This window comes from Tamandua tetradactyla, chromosome 12, assembly GCF_023851605.1.
Source record: "Tamandua tetradactyla isolate mTamTet1 chromosome 12, mTamTet1.pri, whole genome shotgun sequence".
NCBI lineage: Eukaryota > Metazoa > Chordata > Mammalia > Pilosa > Myrmecophagidae > Tamandua > Tamandua tetradactyla.
The window spans coordinates 24,783,536-24,806,073 of NC_135338.1; the positions used below are offsets into that span (position 1 = coordinate 24,783,536).

General features: G+C 35.1%; 1 protein-coding gene across 3 annotated transcripts in view; it reads left to right on the forward strand.

The window, feature by feature from the left end:
* Window positions 1-22,538, forward strand: part of PALS1 (protein associated with LIN7 1, MAGUK p55 family member) — a 156,831-nt gene that overhangs the window by 113,946 nt on the left and 20,347 nt on the right. For all 3 annotated transcript variants that reach the window (XM_077122769.1, XM_077122771.1, XM_077122770.1), the window contains 6 exons: window positions 3,369-3,552; window positions 6,859-6,930; window positions 7,299-7,370; window positions 17,687-17,854; window positions 18,489-18,691; window positions 20,104-20,214. In XM_077122769.1, coding sequence (XP_076978884.1) covers window positions 3,369-3,552; window positions 6,859-6,930; window positions 7,299-7,370; window positions 17,687-17,854; window positions 18,489-18,691; window positions 20,104-20,214 — 810 coding nt within the window. The remainder of the gene's footprint in view (window positions 1-3,368; window positions 3,553-6,858; window positions 6,931-7,298; window positions 7,371-17,686; window positions 17,855-18,488; window positions 18,692-20,103; window positions 20,215-22,538) is intronic.

The window sequence follows — 22,538 nt, forward strand, 5'->3', positions numbered from 1 at the left end:
TCTAATTTAACTTGTATGGTCAGTTTATTCAAACACTGTAATTACATGGACTCTTGAACAGGTTGTGATATCTTGTTGGTTTGTACAGGTTATATGATGCCCCAGTACATCCCAGAGTTATTTGGGCAGAGAATAAAAAAATATTTGCAAAGTTCTCGTGGAATACTGGGAAGAATGGAGGAAATATTAAACTTTCCCACCTGGGGAGCTTCTGATAATCTCGTAAGCATTGGGGAATCCCTCAATCTTGGGGTTCACCCCATGGAACTTATTCCTGCAATAGGGAATCTAAGGCTACTTATAATTATACCTAAGAGTCACCCCCAGAGTACCTCTTTAGATGTCAGATGGGGCCTCTCTAAGCCAACTCAGCAGGGGAACTCACTGCCCTCCCCACAACTACTCAACAACGTGACTCCCGGGGATGAGTTGGGACCCAGCATCATGGGATTGAGAAAGCCTTCTTGACCAACAGGGAGAAGAGAAAAATGAGACAAAATAACATTTAGTTGGCTGAGAGATTTCAAACAGAGTTGAGAGGTTATCCTGAACACTATTCTTATGCTTTATATAAATACCCCTTTTTAGTTTGTGGTATATTAGAGTGGTTGGAGGGAAATACCTGACACTGTTGAACTGTATTCCAGTGTCCTTGATGATTGTATAACTGTATAGCTTTTACAGTGTGACCATGTGATTGTGAAAACCTTGTGTCTGATGCTCCCTTTATCCATAATATGAACAGATGAGTTAAAAAAAACAAGGACAAAAAATAAATAATGGGGGGGAAGATTAAAAAAATTAGGTAGATTACAATATTAGTGGTCAGTAAGAAGGTAAGGGGTATGGTATATATGGTTTTTTTGTTTTTATTTCTTTTTCTGGAGTGATGCAAATATTCTGAAAATGAGCATGGTGAATATACAACTGTGTGATGATATTGTGAACCACTGATTTGTATACTTTAGGTGGATCATATGATACATGAAGATATTTAAATAAAAATATTTTTTTAAGTTAAATAAATTTACCATAATAAGAAATGCAGAAATAAAAAATTACAAAGAGAAATTATTATTGAATATTGAATCCTTTTGAAAAGTGAATAAACTGATGAGATATTCCCTTTACCCTATTTCCATTTCATCATTAGGATTTCAAATGTGAATACCTTAGGAAGCACTAAAGTGAAAAAAAGAAAATGTTGGGCTGGAAGGTAACTGTGTCTAAAAAAAAATCTGTAATTTGAAATTTAATCAGAGAAGGTTTAGTTTGGTTTAGAATCCAGACACTGTTTTGATTAGATATACTGTAGAGGTATTATTACAGCATTGTTAAAACCTTGGAGATTTCCTATAGGTGTCCATATATCTCTCAAAAAAGGACTTTGCTTTCCTTTACATGGATAACAAACCAGCCATTGACAGCTATATAGAAAAATACTTGGTGGAGGTAAAGCTAAATAAATGGAAATAAAAATAAAATTTGATGAGTGGAGTATATGGATAGAAGTAACATAGTACATTGTGAGGCAATATCCAGACTTTAACGCAATCAGATGGGTAATTAGTCTGATGTGAAATAAATTTTGCTTAGGCAAAATGCATCCTAAAGAGCTTTTGCTCTTAATTTTAGATGGCACTGGATAAACTCATATAAGCAGAACATATCTTTGTACTCCTCCTCCAAGCCTTTTCCAAACCTACACTAGGGGAAGCCCCATTCTAAATCAGTTAAACCAGAACATTCATTGGGTGTGATATAGGTAAGAGTAGATGGTAGAGCATCTGTGGATGATTTAGTTGGCTTTTGGTAAAGATCGTAGTGCTAAGTACATCTTCCTCATTGGTCTAGCTCATTTATTCTGGGGTAGTACCTCTCTAGATTTGTGTATATAACAATTACCCAGGAAACTTAATTAAAATGCAAATTTTGAAAGTCTGAGGTGTGGCCTAAGAATCCAGTATTTTAATAAACACCCCAGACAGATGATTCAACACAGCGTTTTGAAATGCAGCATGCTGGATTTTGATTTCAGAGTAGTGTCTAATGACACTCCTAAGCCAAATTTCTTAAAAAGGCTGTTACTTTCATAAGGATTCTAAGTTATTATACTATCATATAGTGGAGGGACATCTAAATGTATGTTTTTATCACATACAAAATATTTTATCGAATTTCAGTGAGTAATTCAGCTTCATTGATGACAGGTTAGTGTTTCAAGATACTACCTTCTCATAAAAAAGATTTTTGAGATACACTGTTGTCTTTTGACATGTGCCCTCAATTTTGGTGAGGGTAAAGGATTTAAAGAAAGTTGAATAGCAATTGAGGTCAGAAATGAACTGAGAATTATATAGTTGTTAGGTTGCCAATCTGCTGCTTGGCTCATTGAGCTCAAACTTGCAATTAAACTTAACCTGTGTGTGACAGAAACACTCATTGCATATAGTTGTTGGATTCCATTAGATAATAGTTGATTTCTTAGAAACTTTGGTAACGCCATATGCTACTTGCCCAAATCAGGTAAAAGTTAAAGCTGGAAGAGTTAAAGGGAATATTAATTCCTTTATACCTTCTTAGAAGTATTTTGTTATATCTTACGAAGGCATGGTGGAAATACTGGCATGGGAAATAACTTAGCTTTCTATAAAAATTCAAATGAATTCTCACCTTTAATGCTAGATAGCATAATATAGCTTTGATTTATTTAGATTCATAAAAATAATAACTTGCACCATTAGTGATATTTCAGAACCCACATAGAACACAAGTAGAAATTGAGTATAAACTTGGTTTATATAATTTTAACAATCAGGGTGTGCCTGTTTCATGAATCTAAACATTTCCCTTTAGAAAAAACACCAAAAGAGATTAAGGTAGAATTACACTTACAGTGGGGTCAAGACAACATGAGGGATAACAGCCTCAGGCTGACATACCACATCTGTGCAGGTATATCAGGTTAAAATCTACCCTTTTTTGGTAGTAGTGGTTTAGAAATTGCATGCGTTATTGCAGTCTTTGTTTTCATAGGTCAGAAAAGGAAAGGATTCTCTATTATAGCCCTTGTGCTTGCTCAAGTCTTTGAGACACCTTTACATCTCAACTTGTTATTGGCTAACAGTATAGTGTTTGGACACTCTTGTGCATGTTTATAATCAACAGAGATTAACTTGAAGATGAGATAAACATGAGAAAATACTACCCTCAAAATATTGTTATTTAAAACTACATACCCTTTTTTAACTCAATTATTTTTGTAGTAATGTAATATGGTAACAGCTTAATTATTTTATATTTATGCTGATATTTTATGTTGTCATTTTATTATTATTATCTTTGTTTTTACCTATTTAATCTTATAGATTCATGTAAAAGCTCATTTTGACTATGACCCTTCAGATGACCCATATGTTCCATGTCGAGAGTTAGGTCTGTCTTTTCAAAAAGGGGATATACTTCATGTGATTAGTCAAGAAGATCCAAATTGGTGGCAAGCCTACAGAGAAGGGGATGAAGATAATCAGCCTCTCGCTGGGCTGGTTCCAGGTAAGAAAGCATAGCTGAAAATGCATAGGATTAAAAGAACATTTAAAATGCAAGCCTTTTGCAAAGAGAAAGTCACTTTTCATGCCTTTTTAAAAGTTAGGGAATTATTTTTCTTGTAGTTGGGTTTTTATGTTCTATCTATAGCGTAAGTATCTTGAATAAAAATGTGACCAGTTTGTTGAATTTTAGAATGAAATTATAATAGAACTTGAAGCAATCAACCAGTCAAGTTATATTCACTGTAAGCATATTAAGACTACTCTACTATCAAGGCAACAAAATTTGTATTGAACCCTTATAACTATAACAGGAGGTTATCATTAATTGGAGTACAAAACTTTTGTGTTCTAAGGAATATGTCAGGCTGCTTCACTTTCTTAGGAATTAGAGAATAACACCACTAAATTTATGAACTTTTAAAGGTATCATAGGATGAAAAATGTTCAAAAATTTTTTTATTATTCAAGGATAACAGTTACAAAACTGTCCCTTTAGATGGAACTAAAATTTTAGCTCACATTGGACATTAAGGATATTAAGGAAACATGTTTTTCAAGAGGAGTGAAAATAATACATGATAGAAGGAATTGTGTAGATGTAATTGTTCCTACAGTTTCCAGGATGGAGGTAGGGTGGAGTTAGGGGATCAGGACCAAAAGAAGTAGAATAAGATACTAGAGAAGGCAAGGGAGGGCATGAAATAGCTTTACAGTTAAGAGTTAGTAATATATCAGTTAATTCGTTAAGTAAATATTTGTTATAACTGTACTGTGTAGGGATTGTGTGTAGTACTGAGGGATGAATAAGCTTCTGTTCTCTACTTGACTTTAAATATATCCTTTAAAACTTATATATTCTTTCTTTTCTGTGTTTCCTATTTTATACTTCATGGTATTGTATATCTCTTTTTTCGATATATTCTAGTTTGTCTTTCCTCCCTGGTGTCAGCTTCCCCAAGGTATAAACTTGGTCATAGGATACATCTTATTTATTCATCAAAATTTATGCAATAACTTAGATTAATAAATAAAACGTGATTTAAAAAAATATTTCTACCAGCACTGGTGCTTCTGAGTTTTACCTCCTAGGACCCTCTGTAAATTTTGCAGGCTTTGTCTTTTGTCTATAACATTTTTCAGGTATCATCCCTCCAATTCACACCTTAAGATCTCAGATGTAACAGATGTGGTTAACATAGATTTGGCTACAAGAAATAGGCTTTAGGAAAAAGGACAAAAGATTCTGTGGAAAGAAGGAATTGAGGACAATACTAAAAAAACATCAACTATTTGAGAAATATGTAGCAGGAACAGTGGAAGTTGTCCAAAGATTTTGGATCAGTGTATAAGGGCTCCCTTCTGTCTCTGTACGAAACCAAGGAGATTTTCTGGGTGACAAGAAATTCGAACATACTATTTACATGTCGTCTTTATGATGTGTTGTTATAGGAAATCCGTAATGTTTCACTTTTAAATTCTGTAAGTTGGAAATAAATTTTTCCTATACTCAGTTATATTTCAAGGAAGGAAGGGAAGAATGGGCTTCTTTTATTGAATTTAGAGGGTGTTGCTACAGTTCTTGATTGTAATGTTTTTCTAGAGTTACTTTCCAGTTTAGTTGGGAACATTTTAAACTTCGTATTGTAAAACCAGTGAGGTATTTTTTTCCACGGTTCTTTTTTTTTTTTTTTTGTAACCAGAACTCTCTGTTCCTGGATTCTACCCTGCTCCTTGGGTTATAGAGGTATTGAGGGCTCTGGTCTTCACAGTTACAGGATGTTCCACTAGAATCCTAGAGTCTTGGGCAACCATCATGGTTCTACCTAGTGCTTTAGCCAAATATTAATTTGATATATTTTAACCATGCATCCTTAGCCCATAAATGTTTAGAACTAGTATTGATTAATTGCATTGAGTTTCTGAAGGTAATTAAATAATAAGTCATGTAGATGAGCTACGAAGATTTCAATGATACCATTTCTAACTCTTTGAATTGGACTAATAATGGGCCCACCTCAGTTAGAGTGGATCCATTATAGTTCGGAGAGACAATGGTTTTCTGTCATCATTAGAGAGATTTTTAAGAAGTCATCATATCCATCTCCCATTAATGTCTGCTGCTGTTTCAAAAAAACCTATATTTGTTCCTATTATAAAAAATGTATCACAGCAGTATATTCCTATTATAAAAAATGTATCACAGCAGTATATCACTGTAATGTTTAAAAGTATTTTTTAATGTAGATGATTAAAATGATTTTACCCTTGATTTTATATGCCTATAAACATCAAATACTTTAATGCTCTTAAAATTTCCCCTGTAATCATAGTTACTTATTTTAATAAGAAAGCAATTTATACAGCTCCTGGGGGTAACCTGGTTTCCTTTAATGGTTCTTATTTATATCAAATTCAATATTAGTATTTTTGCATGTGTTCATATGAAATCCACTGGGTTAATTTCATAGATTATCCAAACATGGATGGAATGTGCTTATTGATTTTTTAAGAATCCCTGGTTTGCAACTGAAAGAATTAGACATATAAGTAGAACTCTCATATAAATCAGAATTTTATAAGTATAACCACTTTTATCCTTCAGGAAAAGTTAACTTGATTTTAATGTAGTAGTCTGAAAATACAGTGATCAGAAACTTGAAAGACTTTTATATTAAATGTTAATCCTATGGGGAAAAGCATAACATATTTTCCATTTTATTTATATCATTAGTAAATGTGTGAATAAAAATCATTAACACATATACATGCATAGTACAACATAAAAACCCAAAGAAAGCAAGGGACTGAGAATAATAAATGCAAGGCTATATGTTAAATAGTGTCCAGGAATTGAAAAATAGTAATAAATGATCACATATTTTTCTGGAAAGTTATCTCCTACGATTGATTTGAGACTATTTTAAGTGATTAGAACAATTGTAAATAAGCATAATAATTTCCACATAGTAAGTGCTCAATAAAAACACATTAAAAATCGAACTTAAGTTTTCTAACACTGGCTTGTTATTTATCTTTTCTAATAGCTGATATATATTCCAATAATACATGCCTTAGGATGGGTGAGAGCAGGGTAGAAGCAAATACTTCAAGCATGTGAAGGCTTAGATGTCAAATTGAGTGGTGGCTGAAGGATTTGCAGGTGTGAAGAGTGACTATAAATAATTACTTCTTCTAAATTTAAGAAGGTTCTGATTTTTTTCTCTTCATTAAAAAACAAAAGCAAAAAAATTTATCCCCTTCCTTGTATCTTAAATGTTTTGCTCTTCTTTTTCTCTCTACTATTAAGGGAAAAGCTTTCAGCAGCAAAGGGAAGCCATGAAACAAACCATAGAAGAAGATAAGGAGCCAGAAAAATCAGGTTGGGTACTTATCTTTGATGTTAATGAGAAAGTATTTGGGTCTCCATCTGGAACCATGTTTAAATTTGCATATCAGAACTGTCAAAGAAAGAAGATGTATTTTTGGAGGAAGAGTGACGTGAGAAGTAAAACTGATTATTTTAGGACTGTAAAGAAAGGACAAGATTTAAGTATTAAAGATTGTCTATAGTGTGAGATTAATGGAAAATTAGAAATACTTCCCCGAAAAATAGTTCTTCTATGAGCAAAGTCAGTGTTTATAAATTATTTAAATTAAAAACAATTTGAGTACTTTAATTTGAAAATTATAGCTTTGTTCAAGAAAACAAATACCTTATTTTTAGTTATGCTTATGGTTGCTCAACAGGAAAACTGTGGTGTGCAAAGAAGAATAAAAAGAAGAGAAAGAAGGTTTTATATAATGCCAATAAAAATGATGGTAAGTTCTACACTTAGATACAGTTGGAGTTATATCTGAAGGGGGTCCAAATCTGACATCTCAAAAAAATTAAACTGATATTCAAGGAGTTTTGCTTCTAGTCCTGTTTTGCCCCTTAATATATGATTTGTACCTGAGAAAGTCAATTAGCAGAAATGATTGTCTTTTTAACTCTGAGTAATGCAGTGCTTTGAATTCTGGTATACACTGCTATAAAAGCTAAAGTACTCTTTAACATATTTAGTGCTGTATTGGTGATTCCTCAGATTTTTTCCTACATAAATTCTTTATTTGTGAAAGTAATAAATACATGCTTCTAACCAGTTCTAACAATGCAAATATGTTTAATGTAAAAAATGAGTATTTCATCTCTAATAATCTCTTGTCACCAAAGCAACCCATTCTGCAGAGCCCACCTATTGGCTAAGTCAGATATGCAGACGTGTTTTTAGTTCTGTTATTTTAATTAACTGCTGAGATTAAAAATGAAGGAACTTAGGGTGGGCCACAGTGGCTCAGCAGGCAGAGTTTTCGCCTGCCATGCAAGAGACCTGGGTTCAATTCCTGGTGCCTGCCCATGCAAAGGGGAAAAAAAGAAGGAACTTACCTAACTAAGATATCCATTTTAGGTACTCAAGATTTTCATGTTAATTGTAAAAATATTTGTATCTTCATATTTTCCTGAAATCAGGAAAATATTTAGTAACATAGGTCTTTACTATAGCAATGCAGATATTTGTAAGAACTTTCTACCTGGTATTTTGAGAACATTCACAGTTTTGACAGCTGATCAAATGGTATCTAAGCTAGTATTTAATATTTAGAATTTGAAAACTTTGCTATCTGAATTTGTAGATTTTTTCCTTGTTGCCTTGCCTCTAAATTGGTTTACGAAACTTAAAAATAATAAATGGACAGAAAAAATGAAGAAAATCATTGCTTCTCTTAAAATTGGAAGTTCTGACAACAGGCTCATGTTCCCAGGTGACAATAGCTGCTGGACATGAGTGATGACTGTTACTGTCTAGACCAGCAACCTCTATGACTCCTAGTTTTTATAGATCCAACCTGATTTACTGATTTTCACTCACTTCTTGGTTAGTCTCTGTGAGCATTTGAATTTGCCAAGTCTTCTTGGTTTATGTTAGAAACGAGTCAAATGATAAAGCAATGGCTGTGCTTAACTTTTTATAGAGTGTAAGGTTTATTTTCTTAAAAACTTGAACGAGGTTGGGGGTAGCGTAAATTAAACTAATAAGGATAAAATGTTATAGATTATTGAAATATCCCACACAAAACTAAACCCTGAAAGTCGATCAACTTGAATAAAATTTTTTCTAAAATATCCATTAATGCTAATTGACAGATTCTATAATTACAAGATTTTTTTGAAGTTTTTAAAATTTATTTATTAATTAAAAAAATAAAATAAAACATCCATAATCAGTAATTCACAATATCATAACTTAGTTGCATATTCATCATTTCTTAGAACATTTGCATCGATTTAGAAAAAGAAATAAAAAGATAACAGAAAAAGAACTAAAACGATAACACAGAAAAAAAAGTTATACATACGATACCCCTTATCCCTCGCTGTCATTGATCACTAGCATTTAAACTAAATTTGTTTTAGCATTTGTTCCCCCTATTATTTATTTTTATTCCATATGTTCTACTCCTTTGTTGACAAGGTAGATAAAAGGAGCATCAGACACAAGGTTTTCACAATCACACAGTCACATTGTGACTGCTGTATCATTATTCAATCATTCTCAGGAAACATGGCTACTGGAACACAGCTCTACATTTTCAGGCAGTTCCCTCCAGCCTCTCCATTACATCTTGAATAACAATGATATCTACTGGATGCGTAAGACTAACCTCCAGGATAACCTCTTGACTCTGTTTGGAATCTCTCAGCCATTGACACTTAGTCTCATTTCCCTCTTCCCCCTTTTCGTTGAGAAGGTTTTCTCAATCCCTTGATGCTAAGTCTTAGCTCATTCTAGGGTTCTTCTCAATCCCTTGATGCTGAGTCTCCGTTCATTCCAAGATCTCTGTCCCACGTTGCCAGGAAGGTCCACACCCCTGGGAATCATGTCCCACGTAGAGAGGGGTAGGGTGGTGAGACTGCTCGTTGTGTGGCTGGAGAGAGGGGCCACATCTGAGCAACAAAAGAGGCTCTCTTGGGGGTGACTCTTAGGCCTAAATTTTAAGTAGACTTGACCTATCCTTTGTGGGGTTAAGTTTCATATGAACAAACCCCAAGACTGGGGGCTCTACTTATAGCTTTGGTTGTCCACACTGCTTGTGAGAATATCAAGAATTCAACTTGGGGAAGTTGAATTTCTCCCCATTCTCACCACTCCCCGAAGGGGGCTTTGCAGATACTTTCCCACTCACTGATCGAATCACTCTGGGACTCATCGGGACATCACTCTGGACAAACCAGCAAAATATCATGTCCTACCTGAGATTCCAAGTACTTAAGGTGTTCAATCAAACTATCTACATAAGTTATATTAGGAAATGCACTAGTCAAAATATAAATTTTGTAACAAATAAACATTTTTTGCTTTAGTTTCACACAGAAGGTGACATTTTAAAATATTAATTACCATCTATTTTCAGTACCCTGCAATAATCACATTCCTTTGTTTTCTTCCTCATGCAAAAACATTTTTAAAATTGTACCTTGTATGTTTCACTATTATTTATTATACACTCTAGGCATTCCTAGATTATACCATCTCAATCTTTAACATCTATCTTTCTTTCTGATTTCATTTATGTCCCCAGCCCTCCTCCCTCTATCATTCTCATATGCAGCTTCATTCAGTGTTTTAACATAATTACATTACAGTTAGGTAGTATTGTGCTGTCCATTTCTGAGTTTTTGTATCCAGTCCTGTTGCACAGTCTGTATCCCTTCAGCTCCAATTACCCAATATCTTACCCTATTTCTATCTCCTGATGGTCTCTGTTACGAACAAAATATTCCAAGTTTATTCACTAATGTCAGTTCATATCAATGAGACCATACAGTATTTGTCCTTTAGTTTTTGGCTAGTCTCACTCAGCATAATGTTCTCAAGGTCCATCCATGTTGTTACATACTTCATAAGATTATTCTTTCTTAAAGATGCATAATATTCCATCATATGTATATACCACAGTTTGTTTAGCCACTTGTCTGTTGATGGACATTTTGGCTGTTTCCATCTCTTTGCAATTGTAAATAATGCTGCTATAAACATTGGTGTGCAAATGTCTGTTTGTGTCTTTGCCCTTATGTCCTCTGAGTAGATACCTAGCAGTGGTATTGCCTGGTCATATGGCAATTCTATATTCAGCTTTATGAGGAACCACCAGACTGCCTTCCTCAGTGGTTGCACCATTTGACATTCCCACCAACGGTGAATAAGTGTGCCTCTTTCTCCACATCCTCTCCAGCCCTTGTTATTTTCTGTTTTGTTGATAATGGCCATTCTGGTGGGTGTGAGATGATATCTCATTGTGGTTTTGATTTGCACTTCTCTAATGACCAGGGATATTGAGCATCTCTTCATGCGCCTTTTGGCCATTTGTATTTCCTCTTCTGAGAGTTGTTTGTTCAAGTCTTTTTCCCATTTTGTAATTGAATTGGCTGTCTTTTTGTTGTTGAGTTGAACAATCTCTTTATAAATTCTGGATACTAGACCTTTATCTGATGTGTCATTTCCAAATATTGTCTCCCATTGTGTAGGCTGTCTTTTTACTTTCTTGATGAAGTTCTTTGATGCACAAAAGTGTTTAATTTTGAGGAGCTCCCATTTCTTTCTTTCTTTCTTCAGTGCTCTTGCTTTAGGTGTTAGGTCTCTAAAACCGCCTCCAATTATAGGATTCATAAGATATTTCCCTACATTTTCCTCTAACTGTTTTATGGTCTTAGACCTGATATTTAGATCTTTGATCCATTTTGAGTTAACTTTTGTATAGGGTGTGAGATACGGGTCCTCTTTCATTCTTTTGCATATGGATATCCAGTTCTCTAGGCACCATTTATTGAAGTGACTGTTCTGTCCCAGGTGAGTTGGCTTGACTGCCTTATCAAAGATCAAATGTCCATAGATGAGAGGGTCTATATCTGAACAGTCTATCTGATTCCATTGGTCAATATATCTATCTTTATGCCAGTACCATGCTGTTTTGACCACTGTGGCTTCATAATATGCCTGAAAGTCAGGCAGCGTGATACCTACAGCTTCGTTTTTTTTCCTTAAGATACTTTTAACAATTCGGAGCTCCCTGCCCTTCCAGATAAATTTGCTTGTTGGTTTTTCTATTTCTGAAAAGTAAGTTATGGGATTTTGATTGGTATTGTGTTGAATCTGTAAATCAATTTAGGTAGAATTGACATCTTAACTATATTTAGTCTTCTAGTCCATGAACATGGTATGCTCTTCCATCTATTTAGGTCTTCTGTGATTTCTTTTAACAGTTTTTTGTAGTTTTCTTTGTATAGGTCTTTTGTCTCTTTAGTTAAATTTATTCCTAAGTATTTTATTCTTTTAGTTGCACTTGTAAATGGAATTCGTTTCTTGATTTGCCCCTCGGATTGTTCATTACTAGTGTATAAAAACACTACAGATTTTTGAATGTTGATCTTGTAACATGCCACTTTGCTGTACTCGTTTATTAGCTCTAGTAGTTTTGCTGTGAATTCTTCAGGGTTTTCGACATATAGTATCATATCATCTGCAAACAGTGATAGTTTTACTTCTTCCTTTCCAATTTGATGCCTTGTATTTCTTTTTCTTGTCTAATTGCTCTGGGTAGAACTTCCAACACAGTGTTGAATAACAGTGGTGATAATGGACATCCTTGTCTTGATCCTGAAATTAGAGGGTAAGTTTTCAGTTTTTCCCCTTTGAGGACGATATTAGCTATGGGTTTTTCATATATTCCCTTTATCATTTTAAGGAAATTCCCTTGTATTCCTATCCTTTGAAGTGTTTTCAACAGGAAAGGATGTTGAATCTTGTCAAATGCCTTCTCTGCATCAATTGAGATGATCATGTGATTTTTCTGCTTTATTGTTAATATGGTGTGTTACATTAATTGAATTTCTTATGTTGAACCATCCTTGCATACCTGGGATGAATCCTACTTGGTCATGATGTATAATTCTTTTAATGTGTTGCTGAATCCGATTTGCTAGAATATTGTTGAGGATTTCTGCATCTCTATTCATTAGAGAGATTGGTCTGTAGTTTTCTTTTTTTGTAATATCTTTGCCTGGTTTTGGTATGAGGGTGATGTTGGCTTCATAGAATGAATTAGGTAGCTTTCCCTCCACTTCAATTTATTTGAAGAGTTTGAGCAGGGTTGGTACTAATTCTTTCCGGAATGTTTGGTAGAATTCACATGTGAAGCCGTCTGGTTCTGGACTTTCCTTTTTGGGAAGCTTTTTAATGACTAATTCAATTTCTTTACTTGTGATTGGTTTGTTGAGGTCATCTATTTCATCTTGAGTCAGAGTTGGTTGTTCATGCCTTTCTAGGAAGTTGTCCATTTCATCTGCATTGTTGTATTTATTGGCATAAAGTTGTTCATAGTATCCTGTTATTACCTCCTTCATTTCTGTGGGGTCAGTGGTTATGTTCCTCTTCCATTTCTGATCTTATTTATTTGCATCCTCTCTCTTCTTCTTTTTGTCAATCTTGCTAAGGGCCTATCAGTCTTATTGATTTTCTCATAGAACCAACCTCTTTGATTTTCTCAATTGTTTTCATGTTTTCAATTTCATTTATTTCTGCTCTAATCTTTGTTATTTCTTTCCTTTTGCTTGCTTTGGGGTTAGTTTGCTGTTCTTTCTCCAGTTCTTCCAAGTGGACAGTTAATTCCCGAATTTTTGCCCTTTCTTCTTTTTTGATATTGGCATTTAGGGCAATAAATTTCCCTCTTAGCACTGCCTTTGCTGCATCCCATAAGTTTTGATATGTTGTATTTTCATTTTAATTTGCCTCGAGATATTTACTGATTTCTCTTGTAATTTCTTCCTTGACCCACTGGTTGTTTAAGAGTGTGTTGTTGAGCCTCCACATATTTGTGAATTTTCTGGTGCTCTGCTTATTATTGATTTCCAACTTCATTCCTTTATGTTCTGAGAAAGTGTTTTGTATGATTTCAGTCTTTTTAAATTTGTTGAGACTTACTTTGTGACCCAGCATATGGTCTATCTTTGAGAATGATCCATGAGCACTTGAGAAAAATGTGTATCCTGCTGTGGTGGGGTGTAATGTCCTATAATGTCTGTTAAGTCCAGCTCATTTATTGTAATATTCAAATTCTCTGTTTCTTTATTGATCCTCTGTCTAGATGTTCTGTCCATTGATGAGAGTGGGGAATTGAAATCTCCAACTATTATGGTAGATGTGTCTATTTTCCTTTTCAGTGTTTGCAGTGTTTGCCTCATATATTTTGGGGCATTCTGGTTCGGTGCATAAATATTTATGATTGTTTTGTCTTCATGTTGAATTGTTCCTTTTATTAATACATAGTATCCTTCTTTGTCTCTTTTTACTGTTTTACATTTGAGGTCTAATTTGTTGGATATTAGTATAGCTACTCCTGCTCTTTTCTGGTTGTTATTTGCATGAAATATCTTTTCCCAACCTTTTACTTTCAACCTATGTTTATCTTTGGGTGTAAGATGTGTTTCCTGTAGACAGCATATAGAAGGATCCTGTTTTTTAATCCATTCTGCCAGTCTGTGTCTTTTGATTGGGGAGTTCAATCCATTAACATTTAGTGTTATTACTGTTTGGGTAGTACTTTCCTCTACTATTTTGCCTTTTGTATTTTATATGTCATATCTAATTTTCCTTCTTTCTACACTCTTCTCCACACCTCTCTCTTCTGTCTTTTCATATCTGTTTCTAGTGCTCCCTTTAGTATTTCTTGCAGAGCCGGTCTCTTGGTCACAAATTCTCTCAGTGATTTTTTTGTCTGAAAATGTTTTAATTTCTCCCTCGTTTTTGAAGGACAATTTTGCTGGGTATAGAATTCTTGTTTGGCAATTTTTCTCTTTTAGTAGTTTAAATATATCATCCCACTGTCCTCTCGCCTCCATGGTTTCTGCTGGGAAATCTATACATGGTCTTATTGGGTTTCTGTTGTAGGTGATGGATTGCTTTTCTCTTGCTCCTTTCAAGAGCCTCTCTTTCTCTTTGATCTCTGACATTCTGACTAATAAGTGTCTTGGAGAACATCTATTTGGATCTGCTCTCTTTGGGGTACGCTGCACTTCTTGAATCTGTAATTTTAGGTCTTTCATAAGAGTTGGGAAATTTTCAGTGATAATTTCTTCCATTAGTTTTTCTCCTCCTTTTCCCTTCTCTTCTCCTTCCGGGACACCCACAGCATGTATATTTGTGCGCTTCATATTATCATACAGTTCCCTGAGTCCCTGCTCATATTTTTCGATTTTTTTCCCTATAGTTTCTGTATCTTGTCGGATTTCAGACATTCCGTCCTCCAGTTCACTAATCCTAACCTCTGTCTCTTGAAATCTACCATTGTAGGTTTCCATTATTTTTTTCATCTTTTCTACTGTACCTTTCATCCCCATAAGTTCCATGATTTTTTTTTTCAGACTTTTCATTGCTTCTTTTTGTTCATTCCTTACCTTCTTCATATCCTCCCTCAGTTCATTGATTTGGTTTTTGATGAGGTTTTCCATATCTGTTTGTACATTCTCAATTAGTTGTTTCAGCTCTTGTATCTCATTTGAACTATTGGTTTGTTCCTTTGACTGGGCCATATCTTCAATTTTCCTGGTGTGATTTGTTATTTTTTGCTGGCGTCTAGACATTTAATTACCTTAATTAGTTTATTTTGGAGATTGCTTTCACTTCTCTTACCTAGGGGTTTTTTGCTAGATGAATTTGTTGTCTATGTGTTCTTTGACCTTCAGTTCAGGTTTTTCCAGATCTCTAGCTTAGGTTTTGTTTAACAGAGGATAATGTTTCAGTTCTTGCTTTTTTGTTTCTTGCCCTGCTTGTATGGTGCCTTTTCCCTCCCCACCCTTAGGAGGGTCTAGGTAGGTATTATAGACTCCAGCCGGGTTTTCCCAGACTAAACTGGCCTCCTATCAGGGGGAAGGAGTCACCTGCATCAGTTTTCCCTGAGGGTGAGATCCAGCAGCTTAAAAGACTTTCCTGTGAGGTCTCTGAGCTCTGTTTTTCTTATCCTGCTCAGTATGTGGCGCGTCTGCCTGCGGGTGGCACTTTTACCTTTGGAAGACTCTCCCTGCTGGGGGCGTGGTGGAGACAGAGGAGAGGTTGTAGGCTGGTTTTAATGGCTTCAAATTGCCAAGCCCTGGGGTCTGAATTCCTTGAGAGAGTTATTCCACCTAAGTTGGGCTTTACCCCTCTCCTGGGGAAGGCACAGGTGGGAGACAGCCCTGAAAGCAGCCCGTTTCTGCCTATGCCTGGGGCAGTTGCAGCCCGAGAAGTCCCACAGCTGAATCCAGAGGCTGCCAAGTCTCCATAGAAACACAGCCACTACAACCTCTGTTTCCTCTCCCTTTCCTCTTTTTCCATGAACCCAGTGAGCGAATTCCTCTTGAACAGGTTTATAGTCTCTTTCCTTTCCCTCTGGGAAGCCTCCTGTGGGGGAGGGGCGCCGGGCGCCCGCCTCCACAGCTTGAGGAACTCACGGTTTTGGGGAGGCTTGCAGCCTGTCTAGCTGGTCCAGACTGGGGTATGCTGTGTGTCCAGTCACTGACGTGGCTCAGGGAGCTGTTTTGTACTATTTCTGGTTATTTAGTAGTTGTTCTGGAGGACGAACTAAAATGCGCGCATTGCTAAGCCGCCATCTTGACTCCCTCTCCTGTAGTTGATTTTTAATTATTATTTCTCTGTAAACATGTATGCCTTTTGTTGTTGTTTCATTTCATTCACCATACAGGAGGAAACGTTGCCTAATGAATTCCACTTGGCTGACCTTTTTTGAAGTTTTAATCCTGCCCTGTATATTATATCTGTTTCTGCATCTTTTGAAATAGACTAAAATCAACTTGCCTGGCTCTTAGAGTTACTATAGAAAACTTGGCAAACATGAAGTCTACAGATACATAAACTAAGTCTGTCAAAATGTTACCAGTGCCTTATTATAAATTCTAGAGGAAGGAACTCAGATTTTTTAGAGAGAAGAACATTTTGGGAAAGGAAGGAATTATATTTGCTGTTCATAATGGTATCATTGTCACTAATATTTTTATTATAATGACTGCTCTGTTCTAGGGACATTACTTATAAGCTTTATACACGTTTTCCATTTAGTTATCACAGTAAATTCCTTGAGTTTACAGATCAACAAATTCTAGTTCGCATATTAAAGTGGCCTTAAGTTCTTAACAACCAGTATATGGTGGAGCTGAAATTTAAACAAATAAATTTTGAGTGCCTGCTGTATGCCACGGTCTGCTATAGCAATGGCAAAGCCAAGGCAGTTTCCTGACTTCATAGAATTTATAGCTGAGAGAGAGAGTTTGATTGCACATCTAATGTTCTTTTCTAATCAGATAAAATAATGTACATAAGGGCATAGCAGGTTGGCTGCTAGTTATCTGCTTTTGCCATGTGACAGCTCTGATTTCATCTGGATTGTGGGCTATAAGAATGTATCTCACCCATCATAATTTACACCTCATCTTGAATCATGACCCTGGGTTAGTAGTCTAGAAAGAAAGTGTGGATAGCACAGCTATGACCTGTTTTGAAGATATACAATTACAGGAAAATATTCCAGCTTTCTCTAAGAACACTAGCAGTAGTCATTATATATAAATATTTGGTATGCTAAATATTGTGTTTAGCATATTCATTATGCCTGATCCTTAAAACAACCATCAAAGTAAAGTATTAGATGCCTCTTTAAACAGAAATGACATGTATTCTCATTTGCTTATCCCCTGGTGCCCCACTCTTTTTCAAAGTATTGGCTGCAAACTAGCTATTTTATGTAAGAAACAGTATATTTATATTGTGTTAGACATTCTAAGAGTATGAAATGAGAAGCAACAACTACTGGAAGGATTAATGTAGCATCTGCTTCATTTTCATAGTTTCCTGTCAAGGATATAATGCCAGAGGAAAATGCTCATGATGTACTATTACACAGTTATTACTACCATGATCCAAAAAATTAAACATTCTTAATGATAATAAATTGTGCTTCTTTCCAATTTAGGGGGTAAGATCTATGACTGTATCTTTGTTACATGGCATCAATTCTGTCTGAAGAGCTTAAATTTTTCTTTTCCAAAGATTATGACAATGAGGAGATCTTAACTTATGAAGAAATGTCACTTTATCATCAACCAGCAAATAGGAAAAGACCGATCATCTTGATTGGTCCACAGAACTGTGGCCAGAATGAGTTACGTCAGAGGCTTATGAATAAAGAAAAAGACCGCTTTGCATCTGCAGTTCCTCGTAAGTTTGGATGCATTCCCATTCTTTCAATTTTAGCACCCGAGAACCTAAAGATGTAGGGAAATTTTTCATTTCATCCAACTAGTATTGTCAGTGAAGGAAGAACTTTTAAGTTTAGGCAAACCTTTTGGCAATTTCTTTACTAAACATGGTTGATCATTATTTTTCTTTAGAATATGGTAATAGTTGTTTCCTAAATGAATTTCAGTTTGAGCTTCTTATAATTTCCTTTTCTGCTTCTTGATTCTTAATACTGATGCTGAATATGAAAATTTAGACCTAATCTCTGAAAACAGAAGTTGTTTTAAGACTGTATAGTACTTTATGTTATGGAAGTAAACTTAAGAAAAGATGAGGGGTAGTGATTTAAATGCAAAAGGCAGTAATTTAAGGTTTAAACTTAAAATGTATTATGGTAATTAAATGTAATATTAACATACTGAAAAAATATATTTTTGTTCATTTCTCAATCCAGAAGTAAAAGCAATCACTGTTAAGCACATGAACTCTTAACATTGTCCTCAATTCGTTTTCTCATAATCTTTATTACCAAATAAGAATTCCTTTATGCTTCACAGAATTATCCCCCATCCTGAAACATGCCCATTATTTCTACCTGACTTTCTTTGCTTAGATACAACTCGGAGTAGGAGAGACCATGAAGTAGCTGGTAGAGACTACCACTTTGTTTCACGGCAAGCATTCGAGGCAGATGTAGCATCTGGAAAGTTCATTGAACATGGTGAATTTGAGAAAAATTTATATGGAACTAGCATAGATTCTGTACGGCAAGTGATCAACTCTGGCAAAATATGTCTTTTAAGTCTTCGAACACAGGTAAAGCTAGAATTTAGTGTAGAGTGTTGAATTTGACTACATGTTTAACAAAGTAATCTAGTGGAAATGTTATTTTGGTCCAAGAACCAAAGGACCCCACCACTACCACCCCCAGCCACTGACTTGCTGTGTGACATCAGACAGGTTGCTGAATCTCTTTCAATTCCTCAGGGAAGAAAAACATACATGCACACTGAAATGTATAGATATGTATATGCTTTCTCATACTTAAAATACAGTAACTATCGTGCTACTAGTATTTTGAATATTTTAGAGGTTCTAAAAAAATTCTTGTCTGAGCTGAGAAAAATTAGAAGATTTAGAGATCATTTTATGGTTTTAAATGGCATTGTTCAAGTATTAATAAGTACAGTAAGTGCTTAATTGTGTTTAAATAGTGAACTCTATGTTTCTGTTATGTGGCAGACTAAAAAACTTAAAATTACTAACAAATGCTTCTTAAGATTTCCATATACAAAGATAAAATTTTTAATTTAGACTTGCAAGGTTTTAAAAATTGTGTTGTGGAAAATTTTTTTCTTTCTTCTAGACTGTACAACTTTAGCATAAAATATTCATTAATGTGGTAGATTCTCCTGTGTATGTCAACTCAGGCAGCATATCAATGGTCATTAGAAAGATGTACATAAAAGAGATTTGACTATAAAACAGCTATCCTGAAATAATTATGTTTTGCTTGTTTTGAATTAATGGACAGAAGAGCTGTGACTCTACCATTTCAGTTATAAACATTTGACTTGCGAAGTGTCAAATGTTTTTACTGGATTCCTTCAGAATTCTTTATAAATAGATAAAACAGATTGTCATAATTCTCTTGAAAGTTTTTTAGATATCAAAGTGCATGTGTGTAATCCATCCCCAGTTTTATGGAGCACTTCATATTAAGAACACTCAGTCATGCAATGGCAAAGGCAAGATGAAAACCAGAATCTCCTAATTCAAACAGCCTCTGCCCTTTCTTGGACGTACTTTTCCAGAATTTTCTTTTGTATATATGCCTGAAGGTTTTCTTTCCAATTCTGCTTGCATCTAGTGCCTGGCACACAGTGAGGTGCTCTTCATTTCTAATTTCTACAAAATGGGTTCTTAATATGGTTAAAATTATAGTCTGTGTGGGTTTATTATTAGCATAGTTTAGCATGACATAGTTATCCTTTGATGTCATGCACTTATTTTTCATTATATAAGGAGCAAGCCAACGTAATGTTTGTTTATTGTTACACAGTGTATTCTCACTGAAAAAATATGACCTTAAAATACTGTGAATTGTTTGTTATTTGAAAACACTCATAAGCAATGTTTTGAAAATGGCCTTATTGTATTCCAAATACATAATTGGGACATAAATGGTGGAACTTATTTTTAAAAATCCAATTATCTTTCCTTTATAGTCTTTGAAGACCCTACGGAATTCAGACTTGAAACCATATATTATCTTCATTGCACCCCCCTCACAAGAAAGACTTCGGGCATTATTGGCCAAAGAGGGCAAGAATCCAAAGGTAAAATCGTTGTAGTGTTGTACTATTCCATTGAATATAAACATGAAACAGTCGTGACCTAGTCTGTTGCGCTTATAAACCTGTTAAGCTGATCATTCTTTCTACCGTCTCTCTTTTCCCAAAGTTGCCATGGTTGCAAAAGCAGCTTGGCAAGCAGGGAGTTTCTTTTTTGATCTCCACACATTCCCTATTGTTATTGGCCCACATGTACAGAAGTCTTTGGCTTCCTTAAAAGTTATCTTCACATGAGTCTGTGGCATTTCCAGGGGATTATGTGTCTGTCTCCCCCCCCCCCCCCAGACTCGTATGGATAACCCACTTTTCTCTGTAGAGATTACTTATCTGCAGGGAGCCAACCAAAGTTGAGTGCTCTTGACTTTTTCTTCTCATGAAATTTTATGGTTATGATCTGAAATGGAAAAATGTTGAGAATTATTTAGATCTATGCCAGATGTGGTTGAGTGTAGCCCATAATATACTAAATATTATTACTGATGATAAATTCTTTTAAATTAACTTAGGGCCTAAGGTCATTTATTATGATCTATCCCTAATATAATGAAACATACATACGATTAAATATTATGCTCATATTAAGGCATTGACTTTTTATTTAAATATGTGAGATGAAAACTGTCAAATAGCTTGCTATATCAAAGTAACAGATACCCGCTCTTCCTTGTTTTTGCCCTTTATGCTGTAAATGTTTATATTTTAGAGAGGAACCACTCTAATTTACTTGCTTCATTTTCCATGCCTAAATCTCCTTAGAGGTAGTCATTAAAAGCACAGTAACACTCTACCTTTGATTCATGACTGTCACATGGCGATGCTTGGAGAACAGTTGCTTCAGAGCCACAGGGTAGCTTAGAAACCAGTACAAGCAACTTTTTTCTAAGTCACAGCCACCAGCCTAGCCTTCCTGTCTTCTCTCAACAAAAATATCTGTTTCCATTTTAGGTATACTCACATTTCTTAATCAGTCTGTATACAAAGTAGGGTTGGATTCCTTTTATTAGAGAAGTCATGGATTTACAGAGCAACCATGCATAAAATACAGGATTCCTATGCTCCACAAGCACAACTTGCATTGATGTGGAAAATTTGTTGCCACTAATGATAGCCCCTTCCCTCCCCTCTCCTCCCCTCCACTCTCCTCTGAAGAACCAAACCAGAACAAAAAGAAAAAACACAACAAGGTATCATTTCACACTTACTGTAATGGCCACAATTTAAAAACCAGAAAACTACAAGTATTGTGAGAAAATTTCTCCATGTCCTCACAACATTTATTATGATCTATGTTGTGAGAAAATTTCTCCATGTCCTCACAACATTTTCAGTTTTCTGGTTTTTTAATTGTGGCCATTGTAGTAGGTGTGAAATGATACCTTGCTGTGTTTTTTTTTTAACATGGGCAGGCACCAGGAACCAAACCTGGGTCTGCGGCATGGCAGGCAAGAACTCTGCCTCTGCCACCACCATTGCCTGCACTCCATTTGGTTTTGATTTGCATTTCCCTAATAGCTAGTGATGCTGACCATCTTTTCATATACTTTTTAACCATTTATATTTCCTCTGAAAAAAATGTCCATTAGGTCTTTTATCCATTGTTTTAATTGGTTTTTATGTCATTTTATTGTTCAGTTGTGGGATTTCTTTATATATTCTGAATATTAAGGCCTTAGTGGATATGTTGTTTCCAAATATTTCCTCCAGTTTAGGAGGTTACCTTTTCACTTTCTTGACAAAGTCCTTTAAAGCACAAAATTCTGAACTCTCAAGTTCAATTCCATTGATCAGTATGTCTGTCTTTATGCTAGTGCCATGTTCTTTGACCACTGTAACTTTGTAATATGCTTTAAAGTCAGGAAATTTGAGGCTTGAAACATCGTTCTTTTTCAAGATGCTTTTGGCTATCTGAGGCCTTACCTTTCCAAATATTTGATAGTTCTGCAAAGTAGGCTGTTGGAATTTTAATTGGGAGTGTGTTGAATCCGTAAGTTAATTTGGGTGGAATTGATATCTTAATGACATTTAGCCTTTCTTATCCATGTACATAGAATTTCAGAAAGCTAAGTGTAGACCTGCCATATGATTTGGTGGTTGCTATTTAGTATATACTCAGAAGAACTAAAACCAGGGATACAAAGTGACATTTGTCTGTTGATGTCCATAGCGTCATTATTCACAATTTCAAAAGACGAAAACAACCCAAGTGTCCATCATCTGATGAATGGATAAACAAAATGTGGTATATACATATGATGGAATATTATTCAGCTATAAGAAGAAATGAAGTTCTGATGCATGTGATAACATGC